General features: G+C 51.1%; 1 protein-coding gene across 2 annotated transcripts; it reads right to left on the reverse strand.

Moving 5' to 3' along the window:
* Positions 1 to 1012: 1012 nt before the first annotated feature.
* On the reverse strand, positions 1013 to 13636 carry LOC119097006 (zinc finger protein 184). Of its 2 annotated transcripts, none has more exons than XM_037220015.1 (9): positions 13595 to 13636; positions 11954 to 12077; positions 9373 to 9536; positions 8759 to 8960; positions 8302 to 8503; positions 7265 to 7509; positions 6136 to 6300; positions 2748 to 2946; positions 1013 to 2399 (listed from the first exon to the last, which is right to left on the reverse strand). In XM_037220015.1, the coding sequence occupies exons 2-9, from the start codon at positions 12002 to 12004 to the stop codon at positions 1459 to 1461; spliced, it is 2169 nt and encodes a 722-aa protein (XP_037075910.1). In that variant the 5' UTR covers positions 12005 to 12077; positions 13595 to 13636; the 3' UTR covers positions 1013 to 1458. The 2 variants fall into 2 exon arrangements, with proteins under 2 accessions (XP_037075910.1, XP_037075909.1); XM_037220014.1 differs by having other exon boundaries at positions 13503 to 13611.
* Positions 13637 to 22939: the final 9303 nt, after the last annotated feature.

Below are 22939 nucleotides of genomic sequence, written 5' to 3' on the forward strand. Positions count from 1 at the left end.
CCAAAATGCTGTGTACTTTTGTTTTTAAATCAAGCGAGCCGACCTGTCAGTTGCCATCAAAAAGCGGCTTCCCACCCAAGAAAATCTTCGATTCAAATTCCTATTGACTGTTGACACGTTTCTTCTACTTTTGGCTGCATCATTCACCCGTAATCGCTGTAATACTAAAACAGAAGAATCGTGGTAGCACTGGACAATGCGTACCGAGCCCCAATGTCCTTACTGCAGTAGCATTGCCTCGTCTTGAGCTTTCATTTTTGTGGCATAAGTGCAGCCTTTTGTCATCCCCCGCCACTCACACACACACAATTACCACCACATTACAACAACGATACTCACTCACCAAACCCTGAACTGAATTGAACTCTTAACACATTTCCCTGAACTAAGAACCCTGCCACAAATTTCGTCTCCAGATGGCCTACTGAAAGCCAAGTCAACCTTGAATTGATTCATGCAATCGGAAGTCTATGTCAGCACACGAGGTAGTCGCAGCTACATATTTGGACAAAGGTAACACAAAGCCTTCCCTAACCCCGTGTGAGTAGTACTGGTGTGCAACAAGTGGCACCAAAAAATATTTCACAAAAACTGTGAACCTCCAAGTATTTAGCTGTTCCCCCGTCAGTGCTTCAAACCTCACATTCCTTTCCACCCAAGAAGGCACAAGAACATGCTTCTAGTACTGATGCAGGCCTCTGGCCCATGGTTCAGCAGCCAGAGGAACTGTAGGGCAATCAGACACCATATGGTGCATCATGCGGATCTCCAACACAATGTTTGGCCAGATCCGGCAACGATGCAGCCGTACTATCAGCGCCGCTATGGAGGTCGGCCGTCCCGTTAGTTGCGAGATGAAAACTCGACTTCCTCTAGCAACCGACACGAGCCCACCAAGTTATCAGCACACCTGGCAGTTCACTAGGCTATGCCGCCAGGACCACATGGGCTGGGCGGTCCATCCAGTACTGCCTTCGCTCCCCGCCTGTGGATAGCACACATCGGCTCACGACACAGCTGTATTGAATTAGTTGTCAGGTTTGTCAGCACAACCAACGCGTGCATACATTCCCTGATTACACACAAGCAAGACACAGTATGGAACCAAATATCACATTACTGAAATCCAGGTATTCACAGTCGCACCTCAGCAAATGCACATAACATACATTGTAAAAAGGGGGCATCACTTTACGTCATAGTAGCAAAACTGTTGTTTATGCTTAGTTCCTCGAAGAACAAAAAGCCTATATAAATAGGCTACCCTCCACCATGTTATCCAGGGAACAGAGCCTTCCAACAGCCCTCCTCCGCCCTTCCGTGGCAAACATGACGCTCACCCTCTGGTCGCCAAGGTCGGAGCCATCTTAGGGCAGCCTCTGGCGTGCGCGTACCGTGTAGGGGGCCGATTAAACGTCTAGAAACGCCCGTCCGCCGCCCGCCGGGGCTGGGGCCGTCTCAGAGCAGCCTCTGGTGTGAGCGGATAGTGGAAGGGGGCGGCAACGTGGCGGTCGGCGCTGCTGCCGCCTCGCCGCCGTCGGCGCCCGCCTCCAGTTGACCCAGCTCGCCGGCCGGCTTCAGCATAATGGAGCGCGAGCCGTCGGGCAGCAACACCATGTCTGTGCTGTAGACGCCCTGCGGCAACGTGAACTCGGACAGCTCCTCGCCCACCGAGTACACGCGGAGCAGCGTCGACTCGTCGGCCAGGTAGGTGACTGGCTGGTCGGTGCCCACCAGGCCAGCCAGATATGGCGCCGACCCGTCCGTCGGCGCTGGCTCCTCCGGCTCGGCCGGCACCGCTGCCGCCGCGTCCGAGCCACTGTCCGACGAGCCGGCCGCGCCGCCGTCCGTCAGCCGCGCGATCAGCCGCGTGCGCGTGCGCACGTTGTGCACGGCAGTCATGTGGCGGCGCAGATGCGACATGCGCTTGTAGGCGTGGCCGCACGAGCACTGGTACGGTCGCGTCTCCGAGTGGATGCGCATATGTCGGTTCAGCGAGCTGCTCGTCTTGAACGCCTTCTGACACTCGGCGCACACAAAGTGCTTCTCGGTCGTGTGCACGTACAGCTGGTGGTCCTTGAGCGTGCTGAGCGTGTGGAAGGCGGCCGCACACTGGTCGCACACGTAGCGGCGCGACAGCTGCTGGTGCGCAGCTACGTGGCGCCGAAGGTTGGTGGCGCTGCTGTTGGTATAGTCGCAGTGCGGGCACCGGTCCGACGCGCCGCCCTCGCCGTGCGCGCGCGCCAAGTGCTTACGCAGCGCAAAGTGGGCGCAGAACTGCGCGCCGCACTGGTGGCAGATGAGCTCGGGTGTGCGCGAGCAGAGCGAGCGGCGCAGGTGGCGGTGCAGCTGCGCGGCCGACTGGAACTCGGTGTGGCAGCGCGAGCATTCGAGAGAAGCTGGCGGCCGGCACATCGGTCAGCGGCGGCGTGGCGGCTGAACAGTACCGACGCCAGCACAATCCAGAGCGACACGGCAGTCCGCCAGCAGCGACCAGTTACGTGCCGTACAGCCTTCACCACGGCTGTACGGCACGTAACTCAACAGACCCAGCATATCGAGCGCAAAATCGCTTCTCCGTCAGCTGTGTTCATTTCTGTGGCCACACCCATGGCACCCCACGCTAGTATCGCGTCACAGTGTGAAGCTCCCGACCGAGTCCAGCCGTCATGCCCACACAACGGCCGGTACCCCGTCAACCCATCGCGCCAACATCCGTCGCGTGCCGACCGCGAGCGTTGACTCACCGTCGGGGTGCTTGTTGAGGTGTTGCGTGAGCTGCGCGTGCGACCAGAACGTGTCTCCGCACGCCTCACACCGGTGCCGACAAAGCGAGTCCGACATAATCTCCGGCATCACCTGGTGCGTCGACTGCATGTGACTGATGTAGTCGGCCTGCGTCACGAACGGCTTCCGGCAGAGTGAGCAGTCGTACTGCTCGTGCAGCTGTCGGTCACGGGGTCCAGTCAGCGGAGACCGACCGAACACCTCACACGGCCGTTAGAGTCGAGCAGTCGTACTGCTCGTGTAGCTGGTGGTGGTGATTTGGTTCTTAAGGGCGCGTCAGCATCGGGGCCATTTTGCGCCCACTCGATGACGGTTATCTACCTCTCCGACGACGCGATAAGTATGTTGTCAACTAATAACAGGTAGTATCACTGGCGCATTTACACTGAGGGGTGAGTGAAAATAACGTCAAAGTCAATGTGTGTTAAAAGTGCGAGAATATCTCCAAGTTCACCACATGGGTCTCGACCGAGTAACCGATGGAGGGGCGCTGCAGGAAAAAATCGTCGCCTCTCCGTCTCAAGACGCCGGTATGAGACGAGCACATGTCCAACAGACAACCGGTCCCCGCATCTATCACACCGCGGCACATCCTTACGGGTCAAGTAAAACGAATGTGTTGCATATGTGTGACCTAACCGAAGCCTACAAAGGGCGACTTCCTGGAAGCGGCTTCGGCGATGGGAGGATTCCCAATCACCCAGTTGGGGCTTGATTTCTCTGAAAGCGTGAACATGTTGGTCGAACATGTGCTGCCACGTATTGCGGACGTATTTGGAAATGACTGTCTTCAGATCTCGACCCGGTACATAAATTGGTATTGGCTTTCTCTCATACGCCGCAGCTTTCGCTGCGGTGTCGGCTTTTTCATTTCCCATTATTCCCATGTGGCTGGGGATCCACATAAATGTGGTACGGCAGGAAGTGTTGTCCAGCCATTCCAGTTCCTCCCAAATTGAGCGCGTCAAAAATGAGTGGTCACGTGACATCGCCGTCGGGTCGAATGATAAAAGTGCACTACGGTCAAAATGACTACATCCCTTTCAGGACGACAAGCAACGTTCTGAAGCGCTGCTAAAATAGCAAACAGTTATGAGGAAAAAACTGACAGGTGCTGCGGGAGGCATAGACCTACGGTATGGTCAACGCAAACAAATGCGCAACCCGTTCCTGTTGAACCCTTGGACCCATCGGTAAATATTTGTAATGAGTTCGCGTATTGTGAGATCTGTTCCAACGAAAACGTGAGGAACTCTCGTGGTGAAGTGCCATTTTTAAGACGCTGACAAGGTTCCAAATCATAATTAATACTCAGACGTCTCCACGGGGCTGGGTCCCGAAGGGTGTGCGGGGCAATGTCATCCAGCGTAATGAGCGACTAGTCTAGCCAGTCCCGGACGCGCAGACACATTGGCTGCGATGACGTGGACCGCTCCCTCAAGAAAGAACGGATTAACGTCTGAGAGAAGATGAACTTAAAGGCTGGGTGATCCGGAAATTGTGAAACCTTTATAGCGTGATTCAAAGTACGTCGTTGTCTCCTAAGAGGCCAGGGCGGTTCATTCGCTTCCACCAGCAAGTTTCTTGTTCGAGTCGTACGAAACGCCCCAGTGGCTATACGAACACATGGTGGATTGTGTCCAAAACCTGCTTTGAAGATGTAGGAGCACTATCGTAGACAGGACTAGCACAATCGATGACTGATCGAATTAGGGCCCTATGCAGGTTCAACAGGGTGCTTCTATCGGCTCCAAAGGTCAAACGACACATTACTTTCATGAGGTTCATGTGCTTGAGACACTTAGTCTTAACCACCTTAAAGTGTTGCTTGGACGTGAGCCGACGGTCAAACGTGAGGCCCAGGAAACAAATGTCCTTACAAACTGGGATAGTGGCATTATAGAGTCGTAACTCCGGGTCTCTACAGCCTCTAATCCGTGAGCAGAAGTGCATGCACTTAGTCTTGGTGGTCGAAAATTTGAACCCATTCTTAAGGCTCCACTCAGTTAGTCGAATCAGACATAACTGAAGCTGCCTCTCAACAGACGTCGTTGTGGATGCCGCACACCAGATGGCAAAGTCGTCCACAAACAGTGACCGACTGATTGTAGGTGGCAGATAGTCGGCGATATCATCGATCGTCAGCGCAAACAGGGTTACGCTAAGGACGCTCCCTTGAGGAACACCGTTCTCTTGTTCATAGCGATCCGATAGCATGCCACCCACTCGGACGCGGAAGAATCGACGACGTCAAAAGTTTTCAGGGAAGAGCGCCATATGACCTCGGAGTCCACACTTGCGTACTTTGCTTAGAATGTCATAGCGCCAGGTGGTATCATAAGCCCGCTCAATGTCAAAGAAGACTGCTATCGTGTGACGTCTTTGTTTAAAAGAATGTCGTGTAGCTGTGTCTAAGATCGTTAAGTGAACAGTGTGAACAAGTCAGCGAAATTGGGCGGCAGTGCAGTGGGTCGGAACCATCCTTTCCGGGCTTCTGTATCGGGACTATAATGGCCTCCCGCCACGACTCCGGGAAGTCATCTTGCAACCATATGTAGTTGAAAAGTGAGAGTAAGGCATGGAGGGACTCCTTCTTTAGGTGATTCAGCATATCATTGTGGACTTTATCCAATCCAGGCGACACACTCTTAGCTCTCTTAAGAGCGGTGCAGAGCTCCATGACAGTGAATGGTTGGTTGGTTGTAATAATAAATCTCTGAGTCAGGGATTCTAAAATTGATTGCCGTCTTCTCGCTTTGTTCCTTGTGGCGAATAAAGCGTGGGTCGTCTGTTCCATGTCGGCACCTTTTTGCAAATGCGAGGCCTATTTTGTTGGAAACTTCCTGTGTGTTCAATATCGTGATTCCCGCCACCTTCAACACCGAAACTGCAGTGGAGACGCTCCTACCGGAAATGCGACTAACTCGCTGTCACACTACACTCAGTGGGGTGTGACGATTTAAACCATTTACATATTCCCTCCATGATGTACGCTTTGCCTCACGTATTGTGCTGCTCGTGTAGCTGTCGGTCACGGGGTCCAGTGAGCGGAGACCGACCGAACACCTCACACGGCCGTTGGAGTCAAGCAGTCGTGGTGCAGACGGGGCTGCAGGGCACGGTGTCGGAGGCAGAGAATCCCCACCAAACGCAGGGCAGGTGGGGTTCACCAGGGGGGAGGGCACATGACGAACAGAGGTCAGAGTCAGACCGGGGACAATTAAATGACGAGCACATGGGGTCCGGGCGAGGGGGGGGGGGACGACAGAGGCCAGCTACCACGAGAAGCGCGGCGCTGAGCGACGTCCGGTGGGTCCAGGCAGCGTGCCGACCGTCTCCACCACGCACCCGCATGTGCTGCAAGTACTGCTGGTTGCGGCGGAAGCGTTTGCTGCAGGTGTCGCAGCTGAAGGGCTCGTTGCCGTGCTGTTTCAGCACGTGGTCGATCAGGCGCGCCTTGCTCAGCGTCAGGTCGCAGTGGCTGCACTGCACGTCGTCCTTAGTGGCGTGTACCTGTCAGTGTGAGGCGGTCAGGCCAGCGACGGCACTGCCGGGAGCTCAGTTATAAGGTCAGGCCAGCGACGGCACTGCCGGAAGCTCAGTTATCAGGTCAGGCCAGCGACGGCACTGCCGGGAGCTCAGTTATCAGGTCAGGCCAGCGACGGCACTGCAGGGAACTCGGTAATCACGCCAGGCCCGCGATGGGGCAGTCTGGGACTCAGTGATCAGGCCAGGCCAGCGATGGGACAGTCCGGATTTCAGTGACCGGGCCAGGCCAGCGATGGCACTGCGGGGAGCTCAGTAATCAGGTCAGGCCAGCGATGGGACAGTCTGGATCTCAGTAATCAGGCCAGGCCAGAGCTGGGACAGTCTGGAATTCAGCAATCAGGCTAGGCCAGGCCAGTGATGGGACAGTCTGGGGCTGTGATCAGGCCAGTGATGGGACAGTCTGGGGCTCAGTGATCAGGCCAGTGATGGGACAGTCTGGGGCTCAGAAATCAGGTCAGGCCAGTGATGGGACAGTCTGGATCTCAGTGATCAGGTCAGGCCAGTGATGGGACAGTTTGGATCTCAGTGATCAGGCTAGTGATAGAAGAGTCTGGGGCTCAGTGATCAGGTCAGGCCAGTGATGAGACAGTCTGGGGCTCAGTGATCAGGTCAGGCCAGTGATGAGACAGTCTGGGGCTCAGTGATCAGGTCAGGCCAGTGATGAGACAGTCTGGGGCTCAGTGATCGCCAGCGTGGCCGCTGGTGGTCTCACAGCGCGGAGACACATCACATAACAAGGCGGGGCTGCCGCAGTCTTCAGGGCAACGGCGACCAGCTCACCTCCGAGGCAACACTTAGTCTTTGGACAATTCCAAAACAACGTGGTGTTTCCCTTGAAACTGATTCAACATAAAAGTTTTTCCTCGTTTGAAAAAAACAGATATCAGCCCAGTCAGAGTCACAGCCTGCATCCGCTACTGCAGCCCACCTTGGAATGGCTGAGCCAGGAGCGCTTTTTCATGAACCGCTTGTCACACTTGTCACAGGCAAACCACTTCTCACACTCGCGGATCTTGTGCTCGTGGCGCAGGTGTTTGACGAGCGCCTTGCGGCTGGAGAGACGCTCGCCACAGTTGTGGCAGGCGTTGAGCGCGTGGCCGGCCAGGTGGCGCCGGTACGGCAGTTCCATAGTGAAGCGGGCGCCGCAGTCGGGGCACACCAGGGCGCTCACACCTGCTCGGCATACGCGAGACGCCTGACGGGGGCTGCTGTCCGGCCATAGGTGAGGTGAGGCACGTGCGCAGGCGGGGAGTACTCCTGGGAGGAGCGCCGTTATGCCGGACACGCCCACGTGCGCATGGCGATGCACAGGAGCAAATGCACGCCGAGCGACAGAACACTTGATTTACCAATGGTAACTGTCTGCACGTCCCACCACGCAATACTGTCTGCACATCTGACCACGCAACGGTAACTGTCTGTACGTCCCACTACGCAACGGCAACTGCATGCCACACTACGCAATGGCTACTGTCTGCATGAATGGCAAATGTCTGCATGTCCCACTACACAATGGTAATTGTCCGCACCTCTGACCAATGGTAACTGTGTACATGTCTCAACAAGCAACAGTAACTGTGTGCATGTCCCACCATGCAATGGCAACTGCATGCATGTCCCACCACACAATGGTAACTATCTGCACATCCCACCACACAACAGTAACTGTCTGCACGGCCCAGCACACAATGGCAACTGTCTGCACGTTCAACTACGCACCATCCCACCACGCGCGTCCGTCAACCCATGCTCTGGAACGGCACGAACGACCATCCGAAGTCCAAATGATACGAGTTCGTACCCGCTCCCCCTCACCCAACACGCGACGCCTCCACCTAGGCCGTCTCCCGCCCTGTCCCCGCACCCCACACGCGGCACCTCTCCCCAGCCCGTCTCCCACCGTCCCCACATCCAACACGTCGCGCCTCTCCCCAGCCCGTCTCCCGTCCGGCACCAGCCACTTACCCTGGAAACAGCTCTTCTTGTGGTAGAGGAAGTAGGCGTGCGTGGCGAACTCGTGACGGCAGGCCAGGCAGCAGACAGGGCCCTGCTCGTGTTCCCACTTGACGTGCAGCACCATGGCCTTCCGATGGCCGCACTCTCGGCCGCACGTGGCCACCGGGCAGATGTAGCGCCGCCTGCCGCCGGCCGCCACAGGCTCTGCCGCCTGTCATCAGAAGCCAGAACGCGTCACTAGCTCACGGTTTAGAGCGCCTGTTAGTCCGTTTGCCTCCTTACAACCAACGACCAGTTCCATGCCTCCATCACGGCGTTACCTTGCCTGGGATGTAGCCCCCACTGCATGGATACAACTCAGAGTATGGTTCATTTCAGCCCCGGCAAACATGACGCCAGCACGTGCCACTAGCGCTCCGCTGTCCTGCCGATGGCCCGTGCTGCCGGTTCGGTGCGGCGGTCGCACCTGTCCGCTGCTGGCCGGTTCGGCGGCGGTGCCCCCCGGCTGCTGGACGTCCTCTGCCGCCGACGGCGACTCGGGCACGGCCGGGCAGGCGGCCTCGTCCGCCTCGCTCGCCTCCTGGCCCTCGGCATCGCCGAGACGCGCCACGAACGTCTCCCGCTGCAGCTCGGCGCACGCGATGTCGGCCATCGGCGCCTCCACGGAGCTGGAGCGGCCAGCGAGCGCATCAGACGGGACAACCGGCACCGGCACCGGCACCGGCGGGCGGGGGGAGGGGAGGGGCTGCGGCGCTGCTCCAACACGCATGGGCAGGGTCCAGCTGCCGGTCCAACCATAGGGCTACTGACTCCACTGAAACCAGCAACGGCTGAACGAGCCTGACCAGGCAGCTACTCTGCGTCAACACAGTTTGAGCTTTCTGAGGCTGAACCATGTTCACTGAAGCACACTTGAGACAAACAAACACACAGACACCCCACCCCAAAAGGCATCCAAATGACAGTAAGAAGCTCCACCGACAGTCCAACACGTGCCCACCGCTGGCGACGCAACAGAAAGACCCGAGCACATGCAGCTGCAGCTGCAGCGCCACCAGCATAGGCGTGTCTGAGCCGCACCTGGGCTCGGCGGGCGACTGGGCCGGGGCGGCGCCGGCCGGCTCCGGCGAACACAGTTCAGCAGGCACGGTCAGCAGCGGCCCTAGCGATGCCTGCAGCATGTGGAAGGCGGCCGGCTGCTCGTCGTGCGGCAGCTGCCGGTACGTCACCACCATGTCGGAGAGCTGCCGGCGGCGACGCGGCGCACAGCGTCAGCACGCGCGTGCGGCGCTCCAGGGCTCCACCAGCCGTTAGGGAGCTGTCCAGTGGCTGAAAACGGTCCTTGACATCCAGGTATGTGCACTAACATGTGCACATACAAGCAGGGTTGGAAAACTTGATGTTTCCTTGCATAATGTATACCAGGAGGTTTTGTACTCCAGGATTGTGACCAGGTAAAATGAAATATTTTGTGCCCCATCATGATGCAACAAGAACAGCTTTTGGAAAAACTCATTTTACCTCTTCATGCCAGGACAAAATAAATCCAGAAGGTGCAACAGCTTAAGACTCGCTGCTTCCATCAGGAGCCATGTATTTATATCTTCAAGAGCACAAATCTTACACCCACCAGACTAAGATACCCAATAGCAAGCAGCCTGTGTTGCCACCTAGGTACAGGATAAGCCATGCATGGAAATGTAAAAAATTAAGCGTTTGGATGTTGAATGGAATCGTCTTTGAACAATACCGGGAAATGAGAAGCGAGTGCTAGAATCGCACCGGTCTGTAGATTAGCAAAGCTCTCACTTCCTATGCCCTACGCAGAACCACCCAAACTTTAACATGACTTAACCTACCATTGACGACGAACCGCATGAATTGCCAAGGATGCAACGAACATTCATAGAAAACCGCACACTCAATTACCGACGGCAGACGGCCGCCTACCCACATGCCACCACTGCGTCATGGCAATGCAAATAAGAGAATCCCTCACAATTCAGCGTCGGAAACGTCTCAACTATTCAGCAACTTGCCCCCGCCTCCTAGCCCAGGTTGGAGGTTGAACATAGCAAAGCTCTCCAATTGGTTTTAATGATTCGCCTCCTCGTGACTGATTTGTCAAGAGCATAAATATTTTGCTCGCGCTCATGCCTTGAACAGATCTGTAAACATTTGGAGGGAAGCTGCACAGAGATAGGCATCAGGATAATGAAGGACTTATTTATACTCATCCAGAACCACCGTGTGGTTGGATTTTTGGCCACTTCCTGGTACCCGGAGTACAAATCTATTACGACAGCAGTGGATTTAAACCAAGTTAAAATTGTCACTTCAGGGTATGAAATTAAGGCTGGTGATTCAGGCTTTACAAAATTACCCTTTTAAGTTGAAAAACGTAGCTATAAATGGCCAAAAAACTGTTCGGAGACAGCCATCTCACTCCCGCAAACACACCAGGACACCAGAGTAACACGAACCCAAAACTTTGGCCAGGCAAATTAAGGAGGGGGGTTTATTAGGACAAAAACATCAATCAATGGCAACATAAATTATCATATGTCGCAATGATATCGGTTAAAGCTCACTAAAATCCATAAATACCTTGCATTATTCGCCGGAGTCAGCGGAGTGAATGACCCCGATCCCTTTTGGCCGGCCTGCACATGTCTGGCAGGCACCGTACTTGCGCTGGCTCGGTAAATAGGTTAAGAGTGCTGCCTGTCTCTATTGTTCGGGTGGGACGTGCAGGGCCTCGTGTGTTGGGTGGGAGTGGGAAGGTGGAGGACATGCATGTTTGGCTGTTTCTAGAACCAGTTAGCTGGTGGAGCGTGAGTAGCGTGACTGTGGTGGAGCGGGAGTAGCGTGATCGTGGTGGAGCATGAGTAGGTGGCTGTCTGTGGGATGTTCATTTGCATTTTTTGTGCACCATTTTTGTCCGGCTGTGCGTATTGTATCCACCCTCCGTTTTGGAGGGTGTATAAACCCAGTGTGTAGCCACCCTCCATTTTGGAGAGCCTATAAGCCTGATGCAAAATTACCCCCGCCCCTATTTTGGAGGGTGTATACACAGAGCCTTTCATAAATTGCAAACCAATTTATCTGTGCATGTGTTTCATAGTACAGAGTATGAGACTGTGTTGTTTCAGTGGACCATGTTTAATACTGATGTTTTCTTTCATTTAAAGTGCTCTTACATGAATTGCTGTACATGAAAAGTGGCACTTTTGTTGAGTGCCACTGATTGTACTACTACTTCTTAAAGGTAGCCTAAATAATGCTGTATTGACCCACAGCACTTGGATAATTTTGTACTCCACTTTAGGAAATTTGTACTCTGCCATTATGGAGCCTGAGTGACCCACACCTGATGTTCAAACCCACTGTTTTCATATCAATGACTGGCAATGAGTTAACATCAAATTATATCTACATGATCACAACAATCAATATAAACAGTAAGCAGCCAAAAACATCTCCTACACATGCTATCTCACAGCAAGGCATAACTATATAACAGAACATTATGTGGATTATGAAGAGACTGATGTAGCCCACAGGCTATGTATGGTCTTCATTGCATGACAAAGGCCCATAGACTGAAATGCAAAATCAGCTGACCCTTGTGATGCTTGTGTGGTGATGAAGACCAACCTACCTGCTTTTGAAATCCACCCAAATCTGCTGGGTTGTAGTTGGAACTGTCCATGGCTGCAGCTTGTGATTCTTATGCAAAGCAATTCACCATAACACCTGGTGCTGCAGCAGCTGTTTACATGTGACTGAAAAACAGGGGATGAGATTGTTGCACATCATCTCAAATTTATTAACTAATAAGAAACCAGTCATTTGCACAAAACAGGATTTGAACAATCCTATCAGCTATTGAGTGTAACAGCAGAGCTGCTCTTCAAATTGCATGTGTATCAACTACTTATTATGGTGCATATCACAAGGACTATTGAATAGTATAGGACACTTTATAAAGGACAGTATCAGTTCTCCAGCAGCCAACATTCAGAAAATGCACCTAATTTATGTCAGCCCCAATTCATCAAAGACCAGATTTCCCAGAAGACATAGTTTTCACCAATTATTGATATCTCTGTAAACTTAAACATTTTGATCTTTTTACCATTTGTGTACTTCATAGCCCAGAACCCCAAAAATGATAGATTATAAATAGCATATTTTTGTTTCAAATGAAGCAAGCCAGAGCCAAGCACATGCTTGCACTATAATAAAGTCATAAATCTGGAGGATAATATTGTCCATTGGGAGGAGTGCTTGACCTCTTCCCATTACCCCTTTAACTTTCTCTAACCCCCTCAAACATCCTCCAAACTAATCTGCTCATACCTGTGGCTCCTCCAGCCTCCTGCAAGCCCCTTTAAGTTTGCTGCTTACCTCCTTAAACCTCCCATGAAATGAAAGGTGGTTTTCCACAAACAGTGCAATTCATGCATATGCCTTTTTGGCTCCATTTGTTGACACATAATGGAAACAAATGGCATGTGCATATAAGTGCAGATAGACAACATGGTGTCATTTTTATGTTTTCAGATTAATATTAATATAATAACACTGAATATTTTCTGATTTTGTGTTTACTTTTTCTGTTAACAGTAAGCCCAATACTTTTTTGTGTCAGGGTGCCAAAACTGCTACATTTATGTGCAGACAGCTAGCAAACATCTCATCCAAAAAAGTTCCCGCAGCAGCAGACTTCTGTGCTCCTCCAACCCCCTCCAAATTCACCTCATCTTTTTAGGACTGACAGGAACAGACAGAATAGTGGTTAGATGAGGGCAAGCAAACTTCACTATTGAGCTATTGGGATAGATAGCCTATGCTAAGATATCCAATATTTTCCTCGCTTGTTAGCATTTTTATTTTATTTTTGCTGTGCTTAATTTGGAAAGCTCTGCCCTGACCTTTTGCTATGTCAGTGCCACAAAAAATCTTCATTTGTGGCCAGACTTATGCAGCACTATAGAATATGCAGGACTTACAAAAGCTTCCTGCTACTGAAAGCTGCTGAAAGCTTTCATTAAATCAACACCATAACACCAGAACAATTATTTGCACTTTTTGTAAGCAATTAACATTCTTCGTGTCAACCACACACGTGAAAGATGTCACACATTGTCGGGATTCCCTTCCACCATCCAGTAAAATAAAGCAGAGTGCAAGAGAAAGATACTCACCTCTCATCAACTACTTAATGGCTCAGCCCATACCAACATGGTTTGTTTTCACCCGAGTTGAATGCAAGTCCTTCGCGCCGCACAACACCTACCGTGAACGGGGTCTCGGTTATACGGCAAGAGCAGCAACAAGGTCAGCAGTTTAGGAATGGAGGCTAAAGGAAACCCAAGGCTACCAGTATCAAGCAACTGGTGAAGGAAACCCAGCTGATTAAACCAACACCTCGAGAATATTTACTACCAATGCTTACAAAGAAGGCAACGGTATTTAGTACCTATCCGTACTAAAACCTGCGATGTTTAGTACGTGGGGATACTAAAGAGCACAGCCCAGTGACCCTTGCTTTTACAACCAGCATGAGTCATGAGTGATTCAATGCAAGCACTGCACCTGAACTGAGTCAAGTAAAAAATGGGACAGGAATGAGTCATGAACTGAATCAAATCCTGAACTCTGTGAGCTATTCCTTAGCTCATTTAATATATTTAAGTCGAACCCATGCCTAATGCAAACCACCACAGCCCAAGATCCATATTCCAGGGGCGCATCCAGGAGGGGGGCCACGGGACCATGCCCCTCCCCCGGGCTCTTCCGGGCACATTGGTTCTGAAGGGGCCCGTAGCCGGCCGGACAGGTGCAATTTTAACACAAAATGCAACAAAACTGGAGGTCTTTGGACTTGCAGGCAACCAAGAACAGCCGCAAACAAAAGTAAAGGACCCACGAATGGACAAAAGCAGAACTTCAATGATTGAAAACTGTTATTTGGAAATTTCAAGTTTCATTGTGCTGTCCAGGGGGCCATGCCGTTTCCGGGGGACCTGTATGATCACTGGCAGGGTTACTCTGATCATTAAGCAGTCTTCCACTTTGCCCTTAATTCTAAGCATTTGCTCGGAGGGGGGGGGGGGGGCGCCTGCGCCGTTCCTAGGCCCTTCCTGCTAGCATGTTGGGGCGCTCTTGTCAGTCAGGGGCCTTCCACATGTTCTTTTCATTCGCCGGAAAGGCCCTGTAGCTGAGACACCATATGTTAACCTGACGAGGTATTCTCGGTTGCTCAGGCACCCTTTATGTCGGCATCGGGTAACCGACAGACGGCGTCACCCGTAGGCGGCGGCACCACCGTAGGCGGCGACACCACCGTAGGGGGCGTCATGAAAGTTTAAGGTGCCGCCATTGAAAATAAGCTTGCCACCAACTTCAGTAGATGTTGCCGCGCCCTATGCAGTACCGGGTTTCACTAGCAATTAGTCACGTTAACTCCGCCAGCTGTACCTACAATCATTTCCTACCATTTAATTTATTTCTTCACGCCGACAGAAAAAAGTTCCACCTCGTAAAAACATTTCATTTGGCGAAGTGTTTCAACATCTCTTACATGCCTTTCCTCAACAGCAACAAGCCAGCTCTGCCTACATCCGTTTTCCTCTCACGTCGCGGCGCGCGCAAACGACTCTTGTCACGTGCCAGTGTCTCTCAAATAAACCTTTGCTGTAATGATATTCATTTAAGTGTTAGTGCCTTATACGCACAACAAACCTATCGACACACTCACGATATGCTTATGGGCCTTCTTCATTAGTCTAGGGCGCTTTCCTTTCTTCACCACTTGATTAGGGCCCTTCACTCTTGTCGAGTGCCCACCTGCTAATCTCCTTGGGCGCATCGGTCGTTCGGGGCGCACCAGATTCGGTCTTGGGTGCTTTGTATTTCAATGGAGGGTCCTACATACTTGTTAGGGCCCCATCTGTTAACTTGCTGGTGCACACTGGATTGTTTGGGGCGTTACACATTGGGCATTTTAGTGTAGGGCCATGCGCTCCTATCGGGGGCCATCTGATAGCCTGCTCAAAATACCCGATCCTTCGCGGGCCCTCCGCACTATGTCTTGGGTACATCTTTTTTGATTGGGGGGCCTTACGCCTTTGTCGGGGCCTCTTTGATGACCTGCTCCGGCATATTGGATCGTTGGGGGCCCTCTACATTGGGCCTTGGGTGCCTCTTTTTTGAACGGAGGGCCCTACGCACTTGTCAGGGCCCTTCTGTTCACCTCCTTGGCGACACTGGATTGTTTAAGGGCCCTGCACATTGCGTCCTGGTGTTTGAATTTAGGGCCCTATACTCCTAGCGGGACCATCTGATAACCTACTCGGGTACATTTCATCTTTCAGGGTCTCTCCGCACTTTGTTTTGGGTACTTCTTACTTGAATGGAGGGCCTTCGGCTCCTGTCGGGGCCCCTTCTGAAAAGCTGCTCGGACACTTTGGATCGTTTGGCGACCTCTACATCGGATCTTAGGCGCATCCTATTTGGATGGAGAGCCCTACGCTCTTGACGGGAGCCCTATCTGTTAACTTGTTCTGGCGCACTCGATCATTCGGGGGCCCTCTATATCGTGTCGTGGGTATTTCATATTTGGACGGAAGGCCCTACTCTCTTGTCGAGGGCCCCATCTGTTAACCTGTTCGATCACACTCGATCGTTCGGGGCCCCGCATTATGTACTGAGCGCTCCCTGTTTGACTAGAGGACCTTACGCACTTATCGGAGGCCACCTCTTTTCGCTTCCTCGGTTGTACTGGACTTGTCGGGAGCCCTGTACATTAGCTCTTCGTGTTTGAATTAAAGGGAATACGCTCCTTTCGAGGGCCATTTGACAATCTGTTCGGGTGCGCTCCATCTTTCGCGGGTCCTCCGCACTGGGTTTTGAGTAGTTATTATTTGAACGAAGGGCTCTACGCTGTTGTCGAGCCGCTTCTGATACACTGCTCGTATAAATTCAATCGTTCAGGGGCCATTTCCATTTTGTTTTGGGTGCTTCTCATTTGAATTGAGGGCCCTGCACTCTCGATGAGGACCCTATTTGTTAACTTGCTCTGGCGTACTCGATCACTCGGCGGCCCTCTATATCGTGAGTGGGTATTTCATATTTGAACGGAGGGCTCTACGCTCTTGATGGGAGCCCTATCTGTTAACCTGCTCTGGCGCACTCGATCACTTCGGGACTCTCCACGTTGTCTTGAGTGTTTTTTACCTGAATGGCCCTATGTTCTTGGCGGGCCCCATTTATTAAGCTGCTTGGACCGTTGGCGGATACAGAGGTGGGGGGGGGGGGGGGAGGGGGGACATCGGACCATGCCCCACGGACTATGCAGAGGGGATCCACAGGCTTCGAAGTGGCCGATAACCGGTTGAACGGACACAATTTTCTTACAAAAAAACACAACAAGCTTGGACGTATTTGGGCCTACAGACGGCAAGGAACGGCTGCAAGCGAAAACGAAGAGTTAATAAGCATGCAGATTCAAGTCTTCACTGATTGAAAGGATGGTGATTGAAGGAAATTGTGGGGCACATTATGTTTTTGCAGAGGCCTTACGCTGTTTTCTCGGGCTACATATGTGCATTTGCCTGGTCAATCTGATCGCCAAGGAGCCCTCCAGGTTCCTCTTGATCTCTTAGCATTTTTCCTTTTCCGTACATGATCTCAACGCTGCTGTTGGGATACTACCTGCTTTCATGCCTGAACATTAATGATCGGTCAGGGGCCCTCCACCGATTCTTCCCATTCGCCCGAAAGGCTTTATGCGCTTTTTTCCGGGGCCCCATATATCAGGGTACACTCAGGTGCTCAGGAGCCCTTCATATTAGTCTTGGGTTCTTTCCACTTGCTCGGAGGGCCTTACGCTGTTGCTGGGGCTCATATGAGGTAAAGCACGGAGACGCTCGATGCTCAGGGCCCCTCTTCTTTGATCGAGGGCTCTCTCCCTTTGGCCTCATTTGCGGAGGACTCTTCACTTCTATCGGGCTCCTTTTGTTAAATTACCCGGGTAATTTTTACCGCACAGGGAATCAATTCATGGTCTTGCATAATTGCCCTTTGCTCAGGGAATTCTGTGCTCTGGCCGGGGCCTTACATGTCAGCCTGCCGGGGCGCTTCCGATCGTTTAGGGTCCATCACGAAAGTCTTGGTTTTTTTGCTTGCTCTGAGGATCCTATACTTGCTGACGGCAGCCACTTTGTTCCTCTCATGTGGCACCCATGATTGCCCAGGTTTCGTCCCTATTGGCTCTGGTGCCCTCGCCTTAACACGCGCTTGGGTGGGTTGGGGGTGGGGGGTCAAATTGACCCCCTCCCCGAAGGTTTTTCCAGAATGGTTTCCGAACAGCGCAGCGAAGCCGCGCCAAATTTTGCATAGCTGTAAACAATTCAGAAGCGGATCGTTTGACATAAAAATGTAGATATACCTTGCAAGGTTGCTGACCTATGGCAGGTCAAAGTCAGGCCATGGTTTCAGCGAGGGCGACTTCTAGGGAATCGTCCAATCTGATACAATAACGGAGTGTTTGACGAAGTCATACATCTCTGAGATGCTTTCTTAGGCACCACAAATATTGAATGAACAAATTGCGCTGACCTAAGGTCAGGTATGAAGGGCAGACCTAGGTCAAAACCAACTTGATTTATTTCTCTAGAGCTTGCTGTATGGGATAGTTTGTGGTGCTCATTTCCAATTTGTTGACAGCAGGAACCGCATTATGCATCTTCCATTGTTTTCTTAGAGGTCAGAACAGGTCATTGACCTAAGATGACCCGGGTCAATATTTTGTTTTAGGAACATACTGCCTAGCGTAATCTTTGTCGTTTATTCAAGTGCAAAACTCAGAGCAGTCTTGTATAATTTCCTTCACCATGACCTACAAAAGGTCAAACAAGGACACTGAACTAAGCACGGCGTGCGACCTTTTGCTTAGAAACAGTTGCCTAGGTGCTGGGGGCACTTTAGAGACTGACATGGAATTTGACCTTGTTTGACCTTATTTGACCTGAAGGTCATGACCTAGGAAGCCCAAACCTTGACTTAAGAGATTTCACGTACAGTTCAAGACACCCTGTAAATTTGGTGTCTCTAGCTCTCTTAGTTCCCGAGATCTCAGGGACAGTTAAATTGACCCCTCCCCACCCGAGAGAAGGGTGTCTAGCCGGCCACCCGTGCGCGTGTTAAAGCAGCAGACAGATATGTGCCGAGGAATTGTTACGCGCCATTGTCAAAGGTTATTTCACGTGCCTCTGACGTCGCACGCGTCATTTCCCTTGGCTATTGAGCATGTGACACGTATCTAGCTCGTGCATCACGTTTTTGAGATGTTTTGACTGCTAGAATATTTTGTACTTGTTTATAACAGATAACGCAATATACATAAGTTATCAGTCATCAGCTGGCTGCATCGCCCAACCCGCAAGCCATGAATATGCTAGGAATCCAGTCCGTGCTTGGTTTTGATGGTATTTAGCAGCCAACTTTAGTTTATTTCGACTGTTTTCCGAAACATTTAGCCTCAAAATCACAGGATTTAACACGTGATCTGGAGGAAATAAATGAGCTCCATGCATTTGCATATGTAGCATACCCAGCTTTATATATATATATATATATATATATATATATATATATATATATATAAATGTGTGTGTGTGTGTGTGGTGTGTGGTGTGTGTGTGTGTGTGTGTGGTGTGTGTGTGTGTGTGTGTGTGTGTGTGTGTGTGTGTGTGTGTGTGTGTGTGTGTGTGTGTGTGTGTGTGTGTGGTGTGTGTGGTGTGTGTGTGTGTGTGTGTGTTGTGTGTGGTGTGTGTTGTAAGTGTTAGCCTAACGACTCCGAAGTGTGAATACACACCCGCCTGGCAGTGCCGCATTGCTTGGTAGTACCGAAATTCCGGTTTTGTTAAGCTTTTTCGCGAAGAATTGTTCGGAGCGCTCCAAAGGCTTCAGATAGTTTTTGATGTCGGTACCAGTAGGATGGTTTTTCGACGGTGTGTTAACTAGTTGTGTTTACGAGTCAGAAGACCACCTTCTCCACACGCACACTTCTTCACGGTGGCGGCGCCTGACGACCGCCGCCGCTCCCCCGCCACCCCGCTGTGTAATCGCCGCGGCGGTCAAGAGGGGACTGGTCACCATTGTGAGATCTGATCCTTTGGCAAAGGCCGCCGGGCCTTGGAGGTGGGCGCGATATCGCTGCCCGTGCCCGAGGAATGCTTGTAACTGAGCAGTCCGGCATCGAATACTTTGCAGACTGCCAATGGCCTGCTCAAAGTGCATGCACCTTGAGTGCGTGTTGCGGGATGCGTCGCGGGATGCACACAACTTATGGCGATGGGCGTACTTTGCAGTCTTGCTTGACTTTGAACCTCAGAAATTGTTTACAGCATTGCGTACGGCTGATCGTGTCCTGCATTTGCTTTGCGGGAGCTGCCGTTCTATTTCGCGTAGATCTTTCTACGCTGTTTTTATTCTGAGATGTGCCTTTCCAAGAGCTGGAATTTTAATATCATATTAGTGTCATATTGTTTGCATTATTTTACCGTTTTAGTGTCATACCCGAATTTATGATGGCTGCAGCATCACACCATTAACCATCGACCATTATCTTACCATTAATTATCATCTATCATCATACCATTAACTTAGTCAACGTCCAGAAATCGAGTGCGTTATGAGGCGCATCCAAACTGGTATGAATGAAATTGCTAGCAAAGCTGCCCTCGCACGCCAGAAATAGCTGCGCTCCAACGCGGCCGGCGTCAATGGTATCCAGACAGGGGGACGCGGCCCCGGCCGTGTCGCGGCACACCCCGCGGCACGCCGCGCACAAAAGACGCCCTCCCTCGTGTGGCGGGCAGGGGCGGCCCGACCCCGACCGGCGAGTCGGACGGCTCCTAGGCGTAAGACCTCACGATACCTTTAGCGTTTGCACTTAAGAAACGAACTGCCTGCTAGTTCGGACAGCTGGCCTAACAATGTTGTACAATGTACGCAGTTGCACTTGTGTTGAACATAAAACGTTAGATTCATGGGCGTTTGGGTTATCCTATGCAGATTGCATATCTGTTACCTGCGTGAAGGCTATTTTCAAGTTAAGTTGAATCACTGAAAGGTTTTAAAAAGTTCAAGGTGTTTCTGGGAGGCTCTTATATACACTACACACTCTGACAAAATGACGGTTTCCATGCAGTTTCACTAGTATGCACAAGCAGACCTTTTGTATCCAAGATTATTTGTATGTCAAACAGGCCTTTTAATCATGTCAGAGACCTTACTCATAATAGTAGCATTTGTAGTTTGAGAGGTGTTCCACGTCAACTATCATTAATTAGTTGCAAATCCCTCGCAGCTGTGTGTGTGTGTTATGAATGATTGCTCGACATTAAACTCATAACGACGAGGTTTGGCAACAGCAATGGCGTCTTACGCTGGTGCAAGTCGAGCCCTACAAATAATTTAATTGTGGATGCATAATACTTCGGTATGCAGACAATCATCGGGAAACAATGTCTTTGAACCGAATACTTCCAACAGCTAATTTTTCACCCTGATATGTTTGTGTAACTACACAAGCTAGCATTGGCATGAGTTGGCGTTGAAAGCTCCTGTTCTTAGGGTGAGTTAGTACTTTATGCATACCAGTTTCTACTAATAGATTTGGATTGGTCTCGGCCGGGGCGACACATCCCGTCTCGGGTACAACGTATAGGTTGCGGTACGTTGGGAGGTACGTATCAAGGGTCTGTTTTCGACGCCTTGAAGTCATGTTCGTTGGAAAGATTCTAAGCAAGCGACTGCCTTCGTCTTCCGGCTAAGTATGTTTGATTGATCAGAAGACCAGTTTGCTTTTTCAGACCAGTCATATTCTTAGTTACATTCAAACCCTAACCCCTTCCATTCTGCTCGAAGTCATTGGAGCTTTATGACGTACTAACAATGGGTGTGATCAGCGAGTTTTTTTTTGAAAATCCGTCAATGTTAATATTTGACATGCCGATTACGGCGTTATAACTTATCTTTAGCCGCACTCAATTTTAGGACTTCCAGAGATCAACAAAGTGTTTGGTTATTAAGCCTGGACCCTCACGATGTTATTTAAGTCAATACCACTGGTAGGTTTTAGCGTACTGCTTTCCCTTCACGCCACATAAAAAGTAAGCTGAACTAAGCTAACTAAGTTTTAAAAATTACAGCCAGGGACCAAGGGCGCAGCTAGAGCCTTGGCGGGGGGGGGGGGAACAGGGCTAACAAGGGACCCCAAAAAATTCACCGGATATGACCCATCTATTAATGAGGACATGTTTTTCTAGGACATGGCGTATATATATATATATATATATATATATATATCACTTTACCCTCTCTGCTGGAATAAAGGCCAGACGCTACCGCGATATCAATTCTCCCTGTAGTTTATGGCAAATAAACTGAAAAAGTCATGCGCTAAATGACTGCATGAAATAAACCGCCAGTGGTCTCCATTTTGCGATGGCTCAGTGAGCTATTTTTAAATCGAAGAAAACTCAGAAACGTCAGAATTTGTATCTTGATAGAGAGATATCAAGGATAACGACAATAACGTATTGGTCTCCACAGCACTGCGAAGTAGTGCTGGAATCTGGTGGTGCAACTTGAGCAGTAAAGATAAAATATTTGTTTTTCGTGTTGCTGTAACTGTTAATCTGTCCAGAGGACAATCTCAAAGCTGTAAGAAAAGATTCGCCGGCGTTATTTTTGGACTGTACGAGTTAATTTTGAAAACAAGATCAGAAACATTATCTTATATGGATGTTGTTACGCGAACGGCGCCCCCCCCCCCCCCCGGCGTTACTTGCGGTGACCAGCACCGTTAGGTTTTACGAAAACTGCAACCCAAGCCCTCGCTATCCTTGCTCCCCGAGATTGCGGGCGTGTCATCGGGGCTTTATGACACACTCAGCTGCAGGAGCTACACGGCGTCGCCAGTCTCTCACCCTGGCGGGAAGGTTGAGCACCGCGAGGAATTGAACCCCGTACCTAAAGTTTCCAAGACGCGCTGCGGTTAACGTAGGCGCGTTAACCACTACACTATCGGCACCCGGTGCGCAGACTTAAACCTTTTCATGCTATTTGTTTCACCAGTCTTCTCTGGAAAAATGAACATTCTCAGGCAAACATGGGACGGCTGGGCACGTTTTGAACTTATTTCGACCAGCTGCATTCAAGCGCTAATGAGACATTTCATTTCCAGTAAAAGGACCCAGTAGAACACTACAGGGCACATCTTTGGTTCCGGTGAAGGGCTGAAGCGCCATTCTGTCCCACTGCGGTGTGTCGCCCGGCCGTCATGCTGGCTACACGGGGCGGCATCCCCTGGCCGACGGGAGGCCCTTAGAATGATACATTATGTCATATTGATCCGCTCCCTGACGCGGGAGGCCTTATGACCCGCGCAGCCGACCCCTGACCGACACAGGGGCCTCTCATTGTGTCAGGGACCCCGAACATTGCAAATCGTGGGCCCCGGCCTCATTCTTGCTTGTGAAATGGGTCTCAAGGGCTCAGACGGACATGGAGCCGACTGTTTGGCCCAGTGTCGAGGCCCCAAAAATAGGGATACAGAACCTTAGCGAGA

This window comes from Pollicipes pollicipes, unplaced genomic scaffold (genome assembly GCF_011947565.3).
Source record: "Pollicipes pollicipes isolate AB1234 unplaced genomic scaffold, Ppol_2.1 Scaffold_4295;HRSCAF=5057_pilon_pilon_pilon, whole genome shotgun sequence".
NCBI lineage: Eukaryota > Metazoa > Arthropoda > Thecostraca > Pollicipedomorpha > Pollicipedidae > Pollicipes > Pollicipes pollicipes.

Bases quoted from the DNA above. Each gene is read 5' to 3' on its own strand.
- LOC119097006 (XM_037220015.1), bottom strand. From the start codon at position 12,004: ATGGACAGTTCCAACTACAACCCAGCAGATTTGGGTGGATTTCAAAAG. The intron at 8,961-9,372 runs GTGCGGCTCAGA...TGGCCGCTCCAG, and splicing joins CAGTCGCCCGCCGAGCCCAG to CTCCGTGGAGGCGCCGATGG. The intron at 2,400-2,747 runs GTGAGTCAACGC...GCCGGCCGCCAG, and splicing joins CCTCAACAAGCACCCCGACG to CTTCTCTCGAATGCTCGCGC.